The sequence below is a fragment of the Ochotona princeps genome, chromosome 3, assembly GCF_030435755.1.
Source record: "Ochotona princeps isolate mOchPri1 chromosome 3, mOchPri1.hap1, whole genome shotgun sequence".
Classification (NCBI taxonomy): Eukaryota; Metazoa; Chordata; class Mammalia; order Lagomorpha; family Ochotonidae; genus Ochotona; species Ochotona princeps.
The window spans coordinates 18,453,293-18,475,528 of NC_080834.1; the positions used below are offsets into that span (position 1 = coordinate 18,453,293).

Consider the following 22,236-nt stretch of genomic DNA (forward strand, 5'->3'; position numbering starts at 1 on the left):
CATCTATTTATTTTGTAGTTTGCCTACAGACTGTCTTATATCAGAGAGAATACACGGTATTTGTTGTTTGGGTACTGGCTTATTTTACTAAGCATGATGGTCTCCAGCTGGGACCATTTTGCTGCAAATGGCAGGATTCCATTCTTTTTATGGCTGAGTAGTATTCCATAAAGTAGATATACCAGACTTTCTTTATCCTTTCATTGGCTGTTTCCACGTCTTCACTTTTGTGAATTGTGTGCTATAAATATGAGTTGCATGTCATTCTCTCATATGCTGATTTCATCTCCTTTGGGTATGTTTCCAAAAGTGGGATAACGGAGTCCTGAAGTAGGTTAATTTTCAGTTGTCTGAGCAGTCTGCGTACGGACTACCATAGTGGGTACACTAGTCTACAGTCCTACCAACAGTGAAGTAGGGCACCTATTTTCCCACACCCTCAGCAGTTGTTGTTTGCTGATTTCTGTATATAGGCCATTCTCACTAAAGTTAGATGAAACCTCAGTGTGGTTTTTATTTGCAATTTCCTGATGACTAAGGATTCTAAAGATTTGTTCATATGTGGACTTGTTTTCTTTCTTTTTTTTTTTTTTTTTTAACATACTGGTTACTCAAAACCATGTCAATTCCATAATGTTGCAAATTGCTGTTGATGTTATCTTGGGACTCTTAATTGACTGTGATGATATTCTACCAGCTCTAACTTCAGACCAGAAATGGTCTCCCCAAGAAACTGTTCAACCCATCTGGACAATAAGTAGCTGGACTCTATGCTTGGTATATGTTTGCAAGGAAAGAATCTTGATTGAATTTGAACTGTAATACTGCATCAAGGTGGAGGAATCCACCAGGGGGGAGGGGAGGAGGAGGGATGGGGGGATTCCCAGAGCCTATGAAACTGTCACATAATGCAAAATAATTAATAAAAAAAAATATATATATATATAAAATAGAAAAAAGAAAAATACCTGCTCATGTCCTTTGCCCATTTCATCACAGGGTTGTTTATTTTGCTGCTATTGTGTTTCTGAGCTCTTTGTAGATCTTGGGTATTAGTCCCTTATCTGTTCTGTAGTTTGAAAAGATTTTTTCCCATTCTGTTGGTTACTTGTTCACTTTGTTGACTACTTCCCTTGCTGTACAGAAGCTTCTTCATTTAATGTAGGCCCTTTTATTTTGGTTCTGACTGCCTCTACTTGACTTGTAGCAAGTTCTCCATGTTTTCTCTGGTAATTTAATGGAGTCTGGGTGCATATTTATGTCCTTGACCCACTGAGAGTTGATTTTTGCCTACAGTGAAAGGTTAGGGATCTTGTTTCTAACTTTTGCAAATATCCAATTATCCCAACAGCATTTGTTGAAGAGACTGAACTTTTTTTCTGGATTATTCTCAGTTCTCTTGTCTAAGACTAGGTGGCTGCACACGTGTGGTTTCTCTTCAGGAGTTTGTGTTTTGTTCCATTTTCTTCTTGTCGATTTCTGTACCAATACTACATTGTTTTGTTTGCTACTTCTCTGTAGTTTGTCTTAAGATCTGATACTGTGATTCCTCCCCTTTTGGTTTTATGCTTTAAATAACTCTGACTATTTGCAGTCTCTTACGTTTCCAGACTAATTCTTGCATCTTCTTTTCTATTTCTGAGAAGCATGTTGGGATTTTGACTGGGATTACATTGAATCTGTAGGTCACCTTTGACAATATGGACATTTTGCTTATGTTGACTCTACCAATCTATGAGTATGGTGCATTTCTCCATCTTTTAACATCTTCTATTAATGTTTTCTAGTTTTTGTCAGAAGTTATTCACATCTTTCAGCTTTATCCTAGGTAGTGTAAGTTTCATTTCCTCTATTATGAAAAAGACTGTTCTTACATGTTCTTTCTCGCCCATGCAGTAGATCATGTGCACTAAAGGCCATAAATTTGTGTTCATGGATTTCATATCTTGCTATCCTGCCAAACTCTCTTCTGAGTTTCAGTAGTCTCTGCTGGGTCATCTGATTCTCTTATGTACAGAATCATGTTGTCTGTGAACAATGATAGTTTGATTTCCTCATTTCCATTTGAATTATTATAATTTCCTTTTCTTTTCTAACAGCTCTAGCTAGAACTTCCAATACTATGTTGAATAACAGTGGTGAAAGTTGACAGCCTTGTTTGGTTCCAGACCTTAGCGGTAAAGCTTCTAGCCTTTCTTATTCATAGGATGTTTGGGGCTTTTTTTTTTTAAGATTTATTTATTTTTATTGGAAATTCAGATATACAGACAGGATGAGATACAGAGAGGAAGATCTTCCATCCACTGATTCACTCCCCAAGTGGCCGCAACAGCCTGAGCTAAGCCAATCCAAAGTCCAGGAGCCAGGAGCTTCTTCCAGGTCTCCCACGTGGGTGCAGGATCCCAAGACTTTGGCCGTCCTCAACTGCTTTCCCAGGCCAAAAGCAGGGAGCTGGATGGGAAGTGGAGCTGCCAGGATTAGAATCAGCACCCATATGAAATTCCAACACATGTAAGGAGAAGACATTAGCTGCTAGGCTATCGCACCTAGGCCAATATTGGTTTTTTTAATATTGCCTTGATTGTGTTGTAGAATATTCCTTCTAGTCCATGTTTCTGACAGTGTTTGGCATGAAGTACTGGATTTTACATAATGGTTTCTTGCATTTATTAACATGACTGTATGCTTTTTACTCTTTACTATGTGGTGTATCACATTTATTGATTTGTGTATTTTAACCCATCCCTGCATGCCAGGGATAAATCCCACTTGGTTCGCATGAATAATCTATTTGCTGTGTTGTTGGATTTGGTTAGCTAGTATTCTGTTGGGGATTTTGCCATCTATGTTCATCAGGTATATCGGTGTGTACTTCTCTTTCTCTGTTTTGTCTCTATCTGCTTTTAATAGTAAGGTGATGATGGCTTCACAGAGTCTGGAAGACTGCCTCCATTTCTACTGTGGAGAATTGGGGTCAATTGCAGGTGAGGACTTGAGTCACTAGGCTATTGCACTGGACCCAATAGATGCAGTCTTACTACACACATTCCTTAGGCAATTTGATCCATTCATCCTGCTTTAACTACTGGCTCCTAAGTCTACATCTCCAGCTAAACTTCTCCTTATCAACACCAAATCCATTCAATCAACCATTACCATGCATCTCTTCACCACTACTTCAAATTAAAATGTGTTAAAGCTTAATTCACAACTTCCCTACGCTAATGATACCATCATCTTTCTAGTTGCTGAAAGCAGAAATTTGGCAGCCATCCTAGACTCTCTCCACTTCTTTAAAATCCCAACTTCTAATAAATCACAAGTCAAGGAAGGCACAAGTCTTTCATTGCAAACTATTAACAAATACAAACACATTCATCTGTGGTATAAGCACAGGATCTGGTACAATGGAAAATATAATTCATTGAGTGGTGGAACAACACATTAACATCAGTTGAGTTTGGAACTTGATGAAAAGCGTTTTTGTTACCTTTCCCAGTTGTAGAGCTTAATGTTAATCTGGATTGCCTGATACACAAGGCCGGCCTGAAGGAGCACTGCTTCAGCCTCCTGGATGTTCCCACTGAACATCAGAATGTGGGCTAATTTTGATTCTTTTGATGGAAGATCTTTTATAGAATTGATGTACTGAACCTTATCAATCTAAAAGAAGAATATTTAAGTGGATAAAAAACAGAAACAAGAAATCATGGCAAGAAGAAACTTTCAGAAGTGATATAGGTAAGTCTTCTTGACATACTTCACCAATGGCTGCATATGCTATTTCTGCAGTTGTCATGTCTTGATTTGCTACTGCCATAGCAGCCAGGCAAGCCCACATGGTTTGCTCCTGATGTGAAAAGAGAACAATCAACTCAACTACCTGGCTGAGTCACTTTAAAATAACACTGATTAAACAATCATAATAAAATAACATTTCAGTTTTTAAAATTAAAAAAAAACCACCAAATATGACACTGAAAAAATGAACAACAATAAATTAACGACCTAGAACCTGCTCTGTGGCTACTTTGTGAAATATATTAATATCACATAGAAACCTTGTTTTGAATAAACATTTCTGAAATTTTTCATTTCTACTTAGGATTAAAAGGTTTATTTTTTTATTTTAAATTCTTCATGATTATAATAAATCCTCCATTTTTCAGAGGGGTATCAGAGAAATACCTTTGGGAGAACCTGGAGTATACCACGGTTCTCAGACAATGCTGTCCTGGCAGACTGACACCCACCAAGCCCTGCAAGGAAAAGCACCTCACAGTCATCTCACACAGCCTGTCTGAGGGGCAGCAAATAACGCTCAGAGAAGCCTGTAGGCAAATATGGTTGGAAAATACTGGGGTTCAATCAAATTGTAAAATATTGACCTAACACCTTAGTTGTAAACGATACTCAAAGGAGGAACTACAAAGCCCTGGTTAAGTGACATTCCAGATGGAATGAATTCAAATCTCTGGGGGAGGGAGGTGGAACTCAGGAAACCTGACTTTTAAACAAGTTTCACAGATGTTTCTATATGCACTTATTTATAGAAGCCACTGATCTAAATTCACATTTTCTTAAAGAATAAACACAACACCTAGCCCTCTGTGGTGCTTAAGTCTTCACTTCAAAAAGAATCCCACCCGCAATCGTTCAGTCCTTCTCTGGCATCACTAGTCCTCTGGTACACACAGACCAACTAACCCACAGCACACACACGCCAGTGCAGGGGAAGCAGCAGGCACCTTAACAAAGCGGCACAGCCTCACGGCATCGTCCCATTTCGAGCTGCTCACGTACTCGTGGAGAATGGCAGGATACGGTGATATGCTGATGTGAACCAGGGAGCCATCAGCTCTTCTTATAGTTATCTGATTTCCAACAAAACTCACAATATGAGGATTTTTACTAAATTCACTGTTGAAGCAAAAGCAAAGTACGACTTAAAAATACCTTCTGAGCAAAATTTTTCATTTATGTTAAATTTACGGAGTTAGACCCTCTGCCACATTTATATGTGAAGTCTCCAATCTCTAACAAGGACACTGAGAATAGTTAACTCCAGGGAGAATGTATATATTTAAGGAAACATCTGAACACAGCTTGCTATCTAGATCTAGATACAAAACATAAAGATTAAAGTGGCAAAACATATTACATATTTGAGAACTACTTCTAAAAACATCTGAAGTGATCTCTTTTTCTGAATATTAAGGTAAACCATGTAAATGCTTAAGTAACTTGGCTTTTTGCTTGATTCTTTTCATTAACTTCCTCAGCCAGCATGCCCTGGAATCCATAAGGGCGCCGGTTTGTGTCCTGGCTGCTCTACTTCCCAACCAGCTCCCTGCTTGTGGTCTGGGAAAGCAATAGAGGATGTCCCAGAGCCTTGGGAACCGGGACCTGTGTGAGAGACCTAGAAGCTCCTGGATTCTGATTAGCTCAGCTCTGGCCATTGCTTCCACTTGGGGAGTTAACCAATGGGTGGAAAATCTTTCTGTCTCTCCTCTCTGAAAATCTGCCCTTCCAACAAAAATTTTAAAAAGTCTTTACATAAATAAATAATAATAAAATTCTTTTTAAAGAATGGGGTTGGCACAGTGGCTGATCAGATAATCCTCAGCCTGTGACGCTGGCATTTATGCGGGTGTCAGTTCTAGTTCAGGCTGCTGTTCCACCTCTGCCCCAGCTCCCAGCTAATGGAAACCAACAGAGGATAGCTCAAGTCTTTGTGTGCCTACACACACGTGGGAAAACCAAAAGAAGATCCCGGCTCCCAACGTTGGAGTGGTCCAGCTCTGGCAGTTTCAGCCATTTGGAGAGCGAACCAGCGGCTGGAAATCTCTCACTCTCTCTCTGTGTGTTTGTCTGTCTCATCCTCTCTCTGTAACTCTGCCTTTCAAGTAAAATAAATTTTAAAAAACTTCTAAAAGTAAATTTAATTTTGATGCCTCTCTGATCTTACTAAAGTTGTGAATTTGATTAAATATTAAAAATGAACTCAAAGCATCCCTGAGGACTAATCTAGGAATTTGAGTAAAAAATCCTTCTATTTTGCCAAGAGTATCAGCATGTGGTACAGTGGGTAAACCTGCCACTGGTATTGAGTCCTGCCATTGCCTTGAGTCCTGGTGTTCCATTTCTGATATAGCTCACTGCTGATACTCCTAGCAAAGTAATGCTGGATGGTTCAAGTCCATGGGACTCTGCACCCATGAGAGAGAACTGGAAGAAGCTCCTGGCTTGAGACAAGCCAATTTCCAGCCACTGCAGCTATTTGGGAAGCGAAGAGAACGAGTAGATGAAAGATCTTTCACTGTCTCTCCCTCTCTCTAACTCTGCCTTTGAACTAGATTAAGAAATCTTTAATAAAAAAAAGAAAAAACACAAATCTATAATTCTCATATATATAAAGAGAACTTATTACTATGTTATTTCTTAGAGAATTTAGGGATATGTTTGATTTTCTGTACTTTGATTTTTATATTTTAATATCAACCCGAAAATCCTCTATAACTACAGAGACACATACAATTAATCATAAACTGTGTATTGCGTAGTTGCCAAAAGATTGAGCATTGACTGAAAAATCTTATGTGTTTCTATATAAAAAACCATTAAATCACATTAAAATAACTAACTGAGCTAACATAAGACAATACTAAACTTGAAAAACCTTATAAAATTAATGGATAAGGGCCCGGCGGCATGGCCTAGCGGCTAAAGTCCTCGCCTTGAACGCCCCGGGATCCCATATGGGCGCCGGTTCTAATCCTGGTAGCTCCACTTCCTATCCAGCTCCCTGCTTGTGGCCTGGGAAAGCAGTTGAGGACGGCCCAAAACTTTGGGACCCTGCACCCGCGTGGGAGACCTGGAAGAGGTTCCAGGTTCCCGGCATCGGATTGGCGCAGCACCGGCCGTTGCGGCTCACTTGGGGAGTGAATCATCGGACGGAAGATCTTCCTATCTGTCTCTCCTCCTCTCTGTATATCTGACTTTGTAATAAAATAAATAAATCTTAAAAAATAAAAAAATGGGGCCCGGCGGCGTGGTCTAGCGGCTAAAGTCCTCGCCTTGAAAGCCCCGGGATCCCATAGGGGCGCCGGTTCTAATCCCGGCAGCTCCACTTCCCATCCAGCTCCCTGCCTGTGGCCTGGGAAAGCAGTTGAGGACGGCCCAATGCATTGGGACACTGCACCCGCGTGGGAGACCAGGAAGAGGTTCCAGGTTCCCGGCATCGGATCGGCGCGCATCGGCCCATTGCGGCTCACTTGGGGAGTGAAACATCGGACGGAAGATCTTCCTCTCTGTCTCTCCTCTGTATATATCTGGCTGTAATAAAATGAATAAATCTTTAAAAAAAAAAAATAAATAAAAAAAATAAAAAAAAATTAAAAAATGGATAAATAGTTCATATTATGTAACATTTTCAGCTGGATTCCATCACTAAAATTTCATTAATTTAGCTTCAGCTGAACTACTTACTTTTTTAAATATAAATTAAGGTTGAAACATGAGGCAAAAACATGATATCATTAGGCTTATTTACCACAACAAAGGATTCTATGTATTAAAATGTTACCTTGCATCCTTTTCATACAATGTTTTTGACAAAATGTCTCTGTCCACATACACTGTATGAGGGTAATACCACACTGTCAGTCGAGTATCTTGGAGTCCAGCAAGGATATTGCATGTATCACACCATGCTAAAGTATGCACCATCGTTCCTTAGGATGAACAAAGTTAATACACTGTTAGTGTCAATGTGGATTAGAAGTATATTGTTTTAAAAACCAGCTAACAAACAAGATCCCACCTAATTTCTGTCAAATGTGACTTTACTTTCTGAATGTATAATAGAGAAAATACATGTACTAATCCACATGAGAAAATGTGAAAATACTGAATATTCTTCATAGATCCATTATATTTTCAATTTGCAGGTCTTTCCTTTCATTGTCAATTTAGTTGGAGCAGCTAAAGACTTGCTGCTAAGACAGAGTTAAGTAGCTAAGCAATGTTCCTAGAGATTCATTCAAGTAAACTATTAATATGTTACAGAGTAGTTCAAAGTAAACTAACAATAATTAAAATTTCAATATGTTAAAATTATTTTACCAAGTTTGATAATTTGTTCTTCCTTCCCAAATCGTTTCACTGAAGTGATATAGAGATCTCTATTTTTATCGATGAAAGCAATTTTTCTATCATGGGTAAGTCCTTTTTGATCCAGAGCAATTTCCAAGATTTCATTCTAAGATTAAAAAAAAAAGGTATAAACTGGATTAGCTACAGTGCTTGACATAGATCATTTAAGTTATTTAATAAAAAGATCATTTCACTGCTACAAACCAATTAAATGTTATTCACCTAATGTAATGATAAACTATCCTCCTTTAATAATTTTAATTGCTAATTCACTAATAATTCAGAAGTTGTACGGAAAGTATACTTATGCTGACTAAAATCCAAAAGACCCATAACGTACAATAAGCAGCATGTATTTTCAAGCTTGGTCAGCCGAGAACCTGGGCCCTGTGTGCTCCGTTCTCCCTGCAGGACACGGGTGAGCACGCGGCAAGTCTGAGCACCACCTGGGAGGGCCAAGCTGATCAATAAGTTTCTTACACCACAACTGATTCTAAGTAGACTGCCTAACATTGACACTTTAAAGAGCTGTAAGAATACATTTTCAGTTTAAATGTAAACAGCTCATGCTTCTAAAGCCCTAAATTGCACAAAATTTCATATATATTCCATGTGAAATAAGAGATTTGACGTGGGCATATACTTACTTTGCAATGAGAAACTGAGACCCATATTCACAAATGATTTTGCTCAGAAAAAGCTGGTGCTAGCATTCCTAAACCTTGCAACATAGACTTTTGACTTTAAAATGACTACTTTTTCCAGAATAACAGAATAATTTGCACACATTGCATTAATATTAATAATATAATAGCTAATGAGATGAATTTTCTTTAAAAAAATATTTATTTTTATTTGAAAGGCGGATATACAGAGAGAAAGAGAGTCAGAGAGAAAAGGTCTTCAATCTGCTGGTTCACTTCCCAAATGCTACAACATCCAGAGCTGTGCCAGAAGCCTCTTCAGGTCTCCAGGTGGGTGCAGGGGCCTAAGGACTTGAGCCTCCAACGTTGCTTTCTCAGTCCATAAGCAAGGAGCTGGATGGGAAGTGGAGCAACTGGAACATGAACTGGCACCCTACGGGATGCCAGTGTCACAGTATGGAGGATTAACCTGTTGAGCCACAATGCTGGCCCCCGAGATGAATTTTCTTGTAACTTGGAAATGGTTCAGTATGGATTCACTTCAACTCAATTTAAGAGAGGTGTTTACTGTCAACTATATCTGAAGACTAAATTCAGCAAGAATTACAATCACACCATTAAGTTACTGCACTACAAGACATTTTAAAATAGGACAAAATGCATATTAACCTTTATCCAAACTGATGGATTAGTTCATAATGATTTTGTAATTTAGCTCTTTTCTATAATACAATTTATATTTTAAGGAAGAAAATAATTTTGTTGCATGTATGTTAAGGCATATATGAAGTAAAACTCTTTTTATTCATTAGATGCTAAAAGTCTAATAAAAATATAATGAGCTATGGAAAAGCAATAAAGGGCCTGGACAATGGATACACACATCACATCTTTTTATGCAGTTAATTTGCAGCTACTGACTTCCCATTCCAGGTCTGAGTCTCTAAGGTAGCCCCTTCTTAGAAAGAGCACTCTCTGTAACATGTGTGTGTATGTTAAATATAAACCCAATTTTTATATTTTCTCCCATAACATGCAAATAAGAATTTTAAAAAATAAGTAAATTAGCAGCGGCTATTTACACTGGAAATCGCTGAGGTCATTACCTTATGAGAAAGAAGCTTCCCATCACCTAATGGCTTTCCGGTTGTCGCCTCAAAGAGGAAGATGACTTGAAAAAAAAAAGTACAATACAAATTAATATGTTGTATTAGATTCTTAGAAAAGAAATTATTTGAAAAGCAAAGAGACAGGAAAAAAAAACCCTCCATCTGTTGGTTCACTCCTGAAATAAAAATTTTAACGGGAAATTTCGGTGAGAAATTATTCAGTTCTTTGGACTACAGACAAACAGAAGCACAGAATTCCTACTTAATAATGGGGTCACATTTCTTTAAAAGACACTCAGAACAACTGTAGAACAGAGGACAACTTTTTCAAACACCTTCCTAAATAATACTGTCATGAATAGTATGGCCAGGCAATATGTTATGTACATCTAGTTTTTGTTGCTAATGTACTACTAATGGTGCAATAATCTGTCTGGTCTTAATTAAGGTTATCCATAGAAATTTCCAAAGCCTTAGAATGCTGAGCCACAGCAGTGTCATTGTTACACTACCAAGAAGAGTCCTGGTGGATCTGTGGACAGCTGCAGGATAGGGCTGATACTCAAGTAGACTAAACACAGGATGAGAAGGTCACTCCTCAGGCCTCACACTGTGGGCAGCCTGTATGATAAAGTCATAACTCTACGGATGGCATCCTTGAACTGACTCATTTCAGCAAATTATAAAACCTGACAGGAGCATGGGAACCACTGAAACTGTTGCGAGTGGCCAGAAAGGCAGCTGGCATGGGAGTCCCCTGTGGCTTGTGGCTCACATCTGAGCTGTGGTGGTCTGGCGGAAGACTGTGCCTTTAAGCATTGGGTTCTGCCATAAATCCCAGTAGTGACAGAAATGAACTGCCCCAGCTGAGATGAAAATAAAATGGTGATGTTATTATTAAACATAAGGTTTGGCAGAATGACACACTCACTGAAACTTGTTATTTGGGAAGAGAAAAGAAGGAAAGGATGAGGAACCTTCGATGCTTCCATGGTCACAGTTTGACCATGATACAAACCAGCTGTTATGCTGCAATGAACTGTGGGACATAAAGCTTAGCCACGAAGTTTAGAAATAATGGATTCAACTCTTAGGGAACTGATTTACTAAATATGTAAGAAAATGCAAAATAATAAAAAAAAAAGTGGGGTCAGTATTGTAGCACAGTAGGGTTTAGCTACAACTTGCAACACCAACATCCCACATCAAGGTGCTGGTTGGCGTCCTGGCTACTTACTTCTGATTAAACACCCCTGCTAGTGCAACTTGGGAAGGCAGTGGAAGATGATGCCTGCCACTCCCATGGGGGCCCGGGATGGACTTCCTGAGTCCTAGCTTTGGCCCAGCTCATACTAGGCTGTTGAAGCTATTTGGGAAATAGAGGATGGATGAACTCTCCCTTTCTCTCGTTATTCTGCTCTCTGTTGTTCTGCCTTTCAAATAAATCCATCTTTTAGAAAAATAAAGAAACTAAAGAAAAATGCCATCTATTAGTTATTATAACCCAGTAGTTACTGGTAATTGTAAACGTTAAAATAAAACTAAGACATGGACCAAATATAAATTCTAAGCAGCCTAAATTACAGTTGCTGGATCTCTCCTGAAGGAATGGGAAAGATCCTGACGCTGGCCACTTTCAGGTACATCTAGTAGTTTCAAAGTCATTTCAAAATGAAAAATGTACATTGAGAGACTAGAGTGAGTCCCAAGAGACAGGTAGACAGGTGGGAGTGTCAAGGAACTCCTCCAAAGTAGGAGACTGTTAAACAATTATTATGAATGGGGTGAATACAACAAACACTTATGATATGAAATAGAGGAGAAGAAAGAAGAGAATTAAGAGACTCATTCTGGCAGAGTAGCCAGAGACAGTTGTCAAAAATGTGAATGAATATGGCAAATGTTGCCACGGTCAAAACACAGGGGTGGGTAGAGTTCCTGCTGATACCCTAACACTTAGGAACTCTAAGTATAATCCATTCATCCTAGTTTAGAAAACTTTGGAATGCTGATGGCAACAAGACACCTGATTTCACCTAAGATAAAGACTAGGGAAGGGCCAGTTAAGGTCTGAAAACCTTACACACATTAGAGAGCAAACATGTCAGGCAGTGAAGAAGTTTCTAAGACACTTTGATGTGGGTGTGCCCTACACTGTGGTGCTCAAATCCATTGGTGAAGTCCTAAGTACTTTACAGTCCACAGTATCTAACAGGCAGAGAGATATCATCAGAGTAACAGTTTGATGGATAATTATGATGTGCAATGGCAACACTGGTTGTCTGGATTGGGTACGAGGCAGGGCTAGAGACAGACATGAGGGCTGGCCTACATGCCTGCAGGAGTGCATACTCACCCTAAAAGACTAAACCGAATGGAGCGTCTGCACCAGTTACATACCTTTGTTTTTCTGGTGTGTCTGCAATGGATGGGGAATGGAGAAGGGTTTGAATTCTCACTCCCTCTGGCCAATTTGGGGTTAACACTGAATGCAACTCTACTGTCTATTGATAAAAATATCCCATCAGTTACCATACAAATGGAAAGGAGAAATTATAGCTGAGAGAGAAGGAATGAGTCAATGGGTTATCTGATGAGTGAAACCCAATACTACAGTAATGCTTCACCAGAGACTCAACAAGACAATATTGTCTCTTAGCTCAATTATACCAGATGCTTCAAAGGGTGAGGTCATGTATTGCTGAGACTTCCCTTGCTTTTGGAAACCAACAAGAGTGAATTGAGGGCCCAGTACAGTGGCCTAGCAGCTAAAGTCCTCACCTTGAATGCACCGGGATCCCATATGGGCGCTGGCTCTAATCCTGGCAGCTCCCTGCTTGTGGCCTGGAAAAGCAGTTGAGGACGGCCCAATGCCTTGGGACCCTGCATCCACAGGGGAGACCGGGAGGAAGTTCCTGGCTCCTGGCTTTGGATTGGCGCAGCACTGGCCGTTACAGTCACTTAGGGAGTGAATCATTGGATGGAAGATCTTCCTCTCTGTTTCCCCTCCTCTCTGTATCTGATTTTGCAATAAAAATAAATAAATCCTTAAAAAGAATGAATTGAATCCCGTAAACTTCAGTAACTTCAACTTGGGTGACACTTTGGTCACAAAACAGAATGATGGACTGGATTAACTACTAATCCCTAGAGGGGCTCTAATAATATTAATGAATAATATTAGTGCTAATATCCTTGACTTCTATTCTCTTATACAATGTACCACTGGCATTGTTGGTGGGCAAATGTATTGGCAGTTGAATTAAAAACTGCCAATCCCTATCCCATACTGACTTTAAGAAAAAATGGGCAGATTCTTGTTGGTACTATTGGTGGGAATGACTCCTGTTATAAAGGACTAATAGTTAAAGCTTAGGGGTGACATGTAACATAATAAATAATTTATCCTGGGCTCTTGGCCTGGAGTTTTTTTTTTTTGGTTTATTTTTATTTGAAAAGCAGATTTTTTTCAGAGGAGAGATAGAGAGATCTTCCATCTGCTGATTCACCCTCCAAATGGCTGTACCAGCCAGAGCTAAGCTGATCCAAAGCCAGGAGCCAGGAGCTTCTTCCAGGTCTCCCACGTGGGAGCAGGGTTTCAAGACTTATGACCATCCTCTGTTGTTTTCCCAGGCCATAAACAGAAAGCTAGATTGAACACGGAGTAGCCAGAACACCAACTGGCACCCTTAATGGATGCCTCCTGCACCACCATTATGCCAATCTGGTCCATAGTTTATAAACTTAAAAACGCTCAGAATTACTTAATTGATAGCAATTTTTCTTATACTGATCTAGGAATTTGGGGGTGAAGGGACAGAGACAAATGGGTTCAGAATAGAGGACTAGATACCCTAACTGGAGGTTTAAGACACTTTCATAGCAGCCACGTGAGAGGGGTGAGGGGAGGCAACTGGCAAATGAGCCTGGAAGGAGCCCAGTTCAATCACACTGCCAGTGATTTCATCATGCTTAGATAATAAGTCCCAGGAAGACTCTAGATAGCAAAGCGAATTGGAGCTTCTGCTTGCTGACTACATTGATTAGCTTGGAGGATGACAGGCCCAGATTACATGGCAACAGGCATAGAAGCTCTTTGACCCCATCCTGGGTGTATCCTTTATTAAAAAGTACTTTCCTGTGTTTCTGTGAATCATTCTAACAAATTATTGAACATGATGGCTTGTGAGGATCTCAAATTTGGACAATCAAAAGGGCTGGAAAAAAAAGAAAAAAAAAAGGGCTGGTGCCCAGAGGATCTCATGAAATTTGGGCTGGCATTTGAAGGGAGGTGGGTCTCGTGAAAAACTTTGCCCTTAACCACTGGAGTTGTGTAACTTGTAATATTACAAGTCAGTGTCTAAGCTAAACTGCAGGACACCTAGCAGGAGTAGAAAGTTACTGAATATCAACAACTGAGACTCTCGAAAAGTCATCAACATGCCATTGCAAATGAATGGTTTGCTATACAGTATTCAACTCAAAGTTCCAGAATATCAGAATAGTTTGTTTCAGAACTATGGAGAGGTCTTTAAAACCTATATTTGTCACAGACATTTGTTATGGAAGCTCAGCCAGCTTCTACACATAATTTCCTTGAAGTCTTGAAGGAATATTACAGAAATGTCCTCATTATATCTTCAGTAAGTCCCTTAATTTTAGAGTTATCTTAAGAAAGAACGGGACATACAAATAAGACTCAATCTGTAGAAAAATTATTCTTAATTGGAACATGATTATTTTAGCATTGCTTCTAAAATGTTTTCTTCGTTTTGAGTGTTATTTGCAATGATTTCTTTTCTCAACTGATAGGAGAATTAACTCCTATAATGGCATGGCACAGATGTTTCAAAATTAAATATTTTCCATAAATAATCAAGAGTTGATTTTAAGATAGGTAGAACATATGCTTTGATTAACATGTTCTCATATTTGAACAGATGCTCAAAGTCACTAATCACCAAGGAAATATAAGTCCAAACCACAGTGAGATGTGACATCACATCTATCAGGATGGCTGTTACACACATACAAAAGGAAGACAAGGGTTGGTGACGACATGGAGACATCAAACACTGACACATTGCTGGTAGAAATGCAAAATGATACATCTGCTGTGGAAAACAGTGTGGCTGCTACTTAAAAATTAATAATAGATTGATACAAGATGGCTCAATAGGGTTTAACCACACTAATTTAGCTGCTCTGGAATAAGAAAAAGAACTGATCTAACTGATGGAAATTTTCAGAGATGTAAAGAAAAAAAAAACAAGACTTAAGGGACAAAAAGAGGGAACACAGAGACACCGCTGCAATGGGCGACTCGCTTCAGCTGTGTGCCATCATGACCACCTCAGGCAGGAAGAAACTGCTGCATGCCCAATGACTTCTGCTTCAGCCTGCAGAGCTGAACAGGGTGTGAGCAACTGCTGGGCTAGCAGCACTAAACCATCCTTCCCTTTTCTCCCCTCTTTGACCCACACACAGCATCACACTTGGCAGCAAGAAGCCATACTTATGCCTCTACTCTGCTCCTACTAACATCATAGTCAGAATTAGGGCAGCGCGTGATCTAAGGACAGGCCTCCTGCACGCTGAAACTGTGGGAGTTAAAGGGCATTTGTTTTAGAGCTTCACTCACCCATGCTACACGAGCCAGGGGATTCCCTTGGGTTCTGGGAGCTAACATCAGAAAACAATCCATTAAAAAAAGAAATCCACTGTCACTCTGTGAGATCTGGGTAAAGAGTTCACTATACTCTGAAACACAACAACTCCAACAATTCATTGTAAATTTCTTGGTGCCCCTGGAATCTACCCAGTGACAAGGGAAGAATATGCCTACATACTACATCTCTGAACTTAAATCCTCAAAGTAAAATCTCCCATGTACTTTGTAGTCTCTGTATATCTGGAACAGAGTCCACTTCACATTCCATAGTCCTAGGACTTGGGCTGTTGGCATTATAAGCCATAGTACCAGTGGACTCTCCCAGCAGGACTTAAGGGTCAACCTGTATCACACAGTCCTTGAGTCACAGCAATCAGTGACATAACCCCAGCATCACTCGAACTTACCAGTAGGACAAGAGGGAAGCCATCCTTTCCTCATTCAGCACCAAGCAAGGCTCTGGCTATCTCATTCACCAAAGAGAATGACACCAAACTCTGTGGGCCAACAACACACACCCACAGAAATCCTTATTCATCTCAAAGCCACACTTTTATCCCTACAAACTACAGTAGACTGGACTTCTGTGTCACTCACTAGATACAACTGACACTGATTAAGACAAAAGAGAAATGGACAAAGAAACTGTGATACGTCTAAGGAATACTATTAGAAAGAATGAAATTATTCCATTTGCAATCAAACGGTCCCAACTAGAGACCATTATGCTCAATGAAATAAGCCAATAATGGAAGGACAAATATTACATGTTCTCTCTGATATAAGGCAACCTTCATGCAAAATATTAGATCAATAGACGTACAGGTAAACATGTATATACATACATTCATCCACAGGAACTCTACAACAGAGGCAAGTATGCCACATAGTGGAGATACATCACCGCATGCATCTCTACTTCTGAATCAAAGATGGACTCCCAAAGAAACTGTTAAATATATCTTGACCATAGAATGCTGGGCTTTCCACCATGGTCTACACCTACAATGTCAGGATGCACTTACACAGTAGAATCATGGACTTGTGATTGCTGTGGAAGGAATCTAACATTGCTACAGGAGAAAATAGTGAGGGGGGAAGATGGAAGGGAAATCCCGGAGCCTAAGAAACTGTACCACGAAAAGACAGAAAAAATAAAGAAATAGAAGAAACAAATAAACAAATGAAAACCACAAAAATCTCTCACAATCACAAACTGGAAAAATCAGTATAATTAAAATATCCATACTACTTAAAGAAAAAGAAAGGCCTGTGTGTATTAGTATTGCTCAAATAAAGTTTTGTAAAATTTATTTTATACCTTTTTCAAAACAATAGTTAAAAATGTTTTTTTTTTCTCTCTCTTTTTTTTTTATTATTTAACTTCATTAATTACATTGTATTATGTGACACAGTTACATAGATACTTGGGTTCTCCTACCCCTCCCCAAACCCTCCCACCATGGTGGATTCCTCCACCTTGTTGCATAACCACAGCTCAAGTAAAAATGTTATACTAGGATACTTTCAATGATTGGTGATTATTTTAAAATTTGCTGTTCATGGGTGAAATGGTCATTTTTTCCGTTCAATTATTATTTATGGTTATTGTTTCTAATCCCATTAAACGACGTATTTCTGCTTTTCTTACTTGGTAAACTCTAAGTGAAGTATTAAGCCTCTTTATTGTAATTGAATATAAAATGTTATCTCAAAAAACTACCAAAAAAAAAAAAGCAAAAGGAAGAAGAAAGGAGGGTAGGAGGAAGAAACGAGGAAAGAAATACCATTATGCTCTTATAATTGTATCTACAAATCACACTAGGAGCATATTACGCTATGTGAAAAACTACATGATTCCACCTGTAAGAGATATCTAAAACAGTCAAACTTACCCAGAGGCAAGGCAGAATGGTGGCTGCCAGAGGAACAGAAAAGGGCAAATGGGAATTGTTACTCAAAATGTATAAAGTTTCAATAATGCAAGATGAGAGAGTTTCAGAAGTCTGATATACAATATTATACCCATGGTTAAAATATTGTATCATAGAGCAAAAAAAAGAGTGAAGATGAGAGATCTCAAATTAAGTGTTCTCACCATAAAATTAAAATAAATTAATTTCAATCTTTTTCACAAATGGGTTGATGGGCTTATTTGGCCCAGCAGTTAAGATCCACCTTGGCACACTTGCATTCCATATGGAATTCCAGTCCTAGCCCTGCTCTCAGTGCCCCTTTCTGCTGGGGCAAACTCAGGAACAGAGTCGGGAACGGTTCAAGTACCTGTGTCCCTTCTACTCATGTGAACAGCTGAACTGAGTCCCCAGTTCCCAACTGACAGTCAAGCATTTGGGGAATAATCAGAGGATGAGAAAATCTCCCTCTTTCTCTGGCTCTCTTCTTTTGCTCTACATTTCAAATAAAAAAAAAAATTAAAATTAACAACAAAAAAAGGAGAATTGCTTGGACCCCTGAAATAGAAATGGGATATTAAGATCATGATGAGGGTCCAGCGTCATGGCCTTGCGGCTGGAGTCCTTGCCTTGTACGCCCTGGGATCCCACATGGATAACAGTTCTAATCCCAGCTATTCCACTTCCCATCCTTTCCCTGCTTGTGGCCTGGGAAAGCAGTAGAAGATGGCTCATAGCCTTGGGACTCTGCACCCATGTGGGAGACCTGGAGGAGGTTCCTGGCTCCTGGCTTTGGATCAGCTCAGCTCCGGTTGTTGTGGCTGCTTGGGGAATGAACCAGTGGGCAGAACATCTTTCTCTCTGTATCTCTTCCTCTCTGTGTATCTACCTTTCCAATAAAAATAAAATAAATTGTAAAAGAAAATGGATCATGATGAAAGCGTAAGACATATTTCACTATATGAAGAACAGTACTTTGGGATCTCCAGAACAACCAAAACACCAAAACAAACAAACTATTCAAGAAATGGTCATGGGAAATGGACAGACGTTTCACAAAAGAACAAACCTAAATGGCAAACAAACAAATGAAAAAATGCTCAAGTTCCTTGGCAATAAGGGAAATCCAAATTAAGACATCAATGAGGTACCACCTAACACCAGCAAGGATGGCACACATACAAAAAACCAACAACAACACTTGCTGGTGAGGATGTGGGGAAAAGGGAACCCTACTCCACTGCTGGTGGGGCTGCAGACTTGTACAGCCTCTATGGAAATCAGTATGGAGAACACTCAAACAACTGAAAATCAGCATACCATATGATCCAGCAATAGCACTTCTAGGAATACATCCAAAACATCTGCTACACGAGAAACCAGCATGCACCCCTATGTTCATAGCAGCACAATCAATAATTGAAAAAACTTGGAAGCAACCAAAATGCCCATCAACAGAAGACTGGATAAGAAAGCTATGGTTCGGGCCTGGTGGCATGGCCTAGCGGCTAAAGTCCTCGCCTTGAACGCCCCGGGATCCCATATGGGCGCCGGTTCTAATCCCGGCAGCTCCACTTCCCATCCAGCTCTCTGATTGTGGCCTGGAAAAGCAGTTGAGGACGGCCCAAAAGCATTGGGACCCTGCACCCGCGTGGGAGACCCGAAAGAGGTTCCAGGTTCTCGGCTTCGGATCGGCGCAGCACCGTCCCATTGCGGCTCACTTGGGGAGTGAATCATCGGATGGAAGATCTTCCTCTCTGTCTCTCCTCCTCTCTGTATATCCAGCTTTCCAATAATAATAAAATCTTTGAAAAAAAAAATAAAGAAAGCTATGGTTCATCTACTCCATGGAATACTACTCAGCTATTAAAAACAATAAAATGCAGTTTTTTGTGGCCAAATGGGCCCAACTGGAATCCATTATGCTAAAAGAAATGAACCAAACCCAAAAGGTTAAATACCACTTGTTTGCCTTAATTTGAGATGAAAAGATGTCAATCTGGAAAATAGTATCTGTATATTGTAATATTATTGCAATCTCTAACAGCCTGTATCCAATGCAATAAGATAATGCAATGTAATCTATAAATCAACAATTAATGTCAGACTGCTTATGATCTACATCAAAGATCTGTAAAACCTAAAACACTCTTAATACCCTATGTTACTCCGTAATGGGGAGGGAATGCAGAGAAATCTTCCATCTCCCTAAAAAGTGTGAGGAAGACGTGAAATATAGCCTATCAGGATCAAATCTGGTAACTCATAAACAACAGACTCGAGTCAGCACTAGACAATAGTAAAGCTACAAAGGCATAAGGAGGCAATCGGGAGCGATCCTGACAGCCTCTTAACAGGAGGTCGTGTGCATGGAGCGGGGGGGTACTCCAGAGTGGAGCAGGTGGACAGGAGGAGGCTCGGATCCCAACCATGAAGACCTCCAGATCCTCACCACGGACTATCAATACAAGCAATAAGCACTACATCCCAACTGCCAAGGAGACCACAGGGAATTGGAGTGTCTTCAGAGGCCGAGAACTCTGACGTCACCCACCCCCATCTGGAGCTTCCACAGGGGATGGAAGAAGTCCAAACTCTGCCGTGCAGGAACCAGCGTCATCGGAACGACAACCAGGAGCCATGAGCGGTCCACAGAAACAGAAGAATAATAAACTTCCTTCGAGACCAGGGAGGGGAGCTTTCTCTGGTCCCTGCCTAGTTCCGGCTCTGGATCCCCACCCTCTCTCACAATGACCATCAGGATCGTTCAGGAAACCCCTCAAAACAAACAAACAAACAAACAAAAAAACCTAGAATAGACAGACAGACAACAACAAGGAAAGCCTAGAATCAGACAGGAAATGGCCAGCATGGATTTACTCATACCTCACTAGGTGGGACACAAAGATTAGTTACTCCTCACTGGGGTATTGGGGATTTCTCTGCACACCCCTCCTAAAAATGTCCTACACCTAAACTGTAGACACGTCTTGTTAGAGCTATAAGCCAGTTCAGACCACCCAAAAAAAACAACTAAGTTCAGCAAAATCATGCTTCAACACTATAAACAGCTAAATACTAAAATGAAAATGAACACGAGACAGCTGAATAGTAATCTATACCCATTTTAAGGTGTATAGAACACGGCTGAATATAAACCAAAATTGAAATGTCTATGAAGAAGTCACAGGATGTGGTTGAGAGCCTGCATTTTCCTATTAACATACTGGTTAATCAACACTATGTCAATTAATACCATAATGGTGTAAATTGTTGTAATTGTTTTAACTGATCGGGATGATACTCTGCCGACTCTACCTTCAGACCAGAGATGGTCTCACCAAGAAACCATTGAACTCACCAGGACAGTAAGATGCTGGACTTTATGCTTGGTAAATACCTCCATTGAAAGAATCTCAACTGAATTTGAACTATGGTAATGCAACAAGGTGGAGCAATCCACCGTGGGGGGGAGGGTTTGGGGAGGGGTGGGGGGAATCCCAGTGCCTATAAAAATGTGTCACATAATGCAATGTAATTAATAATAATAAAAAAGAATAGTACTTTGATAACTAACTGTTGATACAACAGCTCACTTTCTCTCAGATTTATCACCAAACTTACAATAGCTTCAATCCTCATCACACAAGCTCAGCTTTCAGGTGAAGGTGTTTCTACTGTCACTACCACTTCATCCTCACCACATTCCACCTGCCTAACTTTTCCAAGATTTTCCTGTATCTTAACCTATTCCGTTCTCCCATGCTGATGCCCAGTATACAAACATTTTTAAATCACTGCTATGTATTAAAAAAACAACCCTGAGCCACCATTGTGGTATAGCCAATGAGTCACAGCCTACAATGCAGCTATCCCACATGAGCACAAGTTCCTGTCCCAGCTGCTCCACTGCCAAGCCAGCATCTCTGCTCAAGGCCCAGGAAAAGTAGCAGAAGATGAATGAAGTGCTTGGGCCCCTGTCACTCACTTGGGAGATCAAGATGTAACTCCTGGCTCCTGGTTTCAGCCTAGCCCAGCACTGTCCCAGTCAATGTAGCCATCAGGTGAGTGAGTCAGCAGATGAAAGATCTTGAGATCTCTGTTTTCCTCTGTGTAACTCTTTCAAAATAAGGAAATAAATCTTGAAAAAAAAATCTTCCCATCTTCCTGTAGTCACTATAAATTCTTTGTCTCCAAATCTACACTTCCTGAAACAACAATCATGTCAGATTTTTAAAAATGCAATCTTTATAGCTTTTTCTGAAAGATGTATTTTATTTCTTTTGAAAGGCAGAGTTACAGAGAGAAAAAGAAGGAGGCATGCATATACAGAGAAATTTTATCTGTTGGCTCATTCCACTAATGACTGCAGTGGCTGGGCTGGACCAGCCCCAAGCCAGGAACTTGGAGCTCTATCTGGGTCTTCCACAAGGCCACCAGGACCCCAGTAGTTAGGTCATCTGCTGTTGTTTTCCCAAGGCAATTAGTAAGGAGGTGGATGGGAAGTAGAACAGCCAGGACTTGAACCAGGACCCGTAAAGGGATGCTAGCATTCCTGCGAGTGGTTTAACCCAATGGGGACAATGCTGGTGCCCATTTCAACTTTTGCAACTCCCTTCAACACATCACAATTGGCTGTTCAACATCACTGCATTGATGCAAAGCTTTTGTTTTTTGACTGGGTCATCAATGACTCATATATTCCCAAATTGAAACGATTCTTCCTTGTCCCCATTCAGGGAGTC

At 40.1% G+C, this 22,236-nt stretch overlaps 1 protein-coding gene across 1 annotated transcript in view; it reads right to left on the minus strand.

The window, feature by feature from the left end:
• IFT80 (intraflagellar transport 80) overlaps positions 1-22,236 on the minus strand; it is a 109,624-nt gene that overhangs the window by 13,578 nt on the left and 73,810 nt on the right. The window contains exons 13-18 of the mRNA XM_058661499.1: positions 9,905-9,969; positions 8,125-8,260; positions 7,586-7,733; positions 4,749-4,920; positions 3,761-3,850; positions 3,491-3,663 (exon numbers count right to left, since the gene is read on the minus strand). Coding sequence (XP_058517482.1) covers positions 3,491-3,663; positions 3,761-3,850; positions 4,749-4,920; positions 7,586-7,733; positions 8,125-8,260; positions 9,905-9,969 — 784 coding nt within the window. The remainder of the gene's footprint in view (positions 1-3,490; positions 3,664-3,760; positions 3,851-4,748; positions 4,921-7,585; positions 7,734-8,124; positions 8,261-9,904; positions 9,970-22,236) is intronic.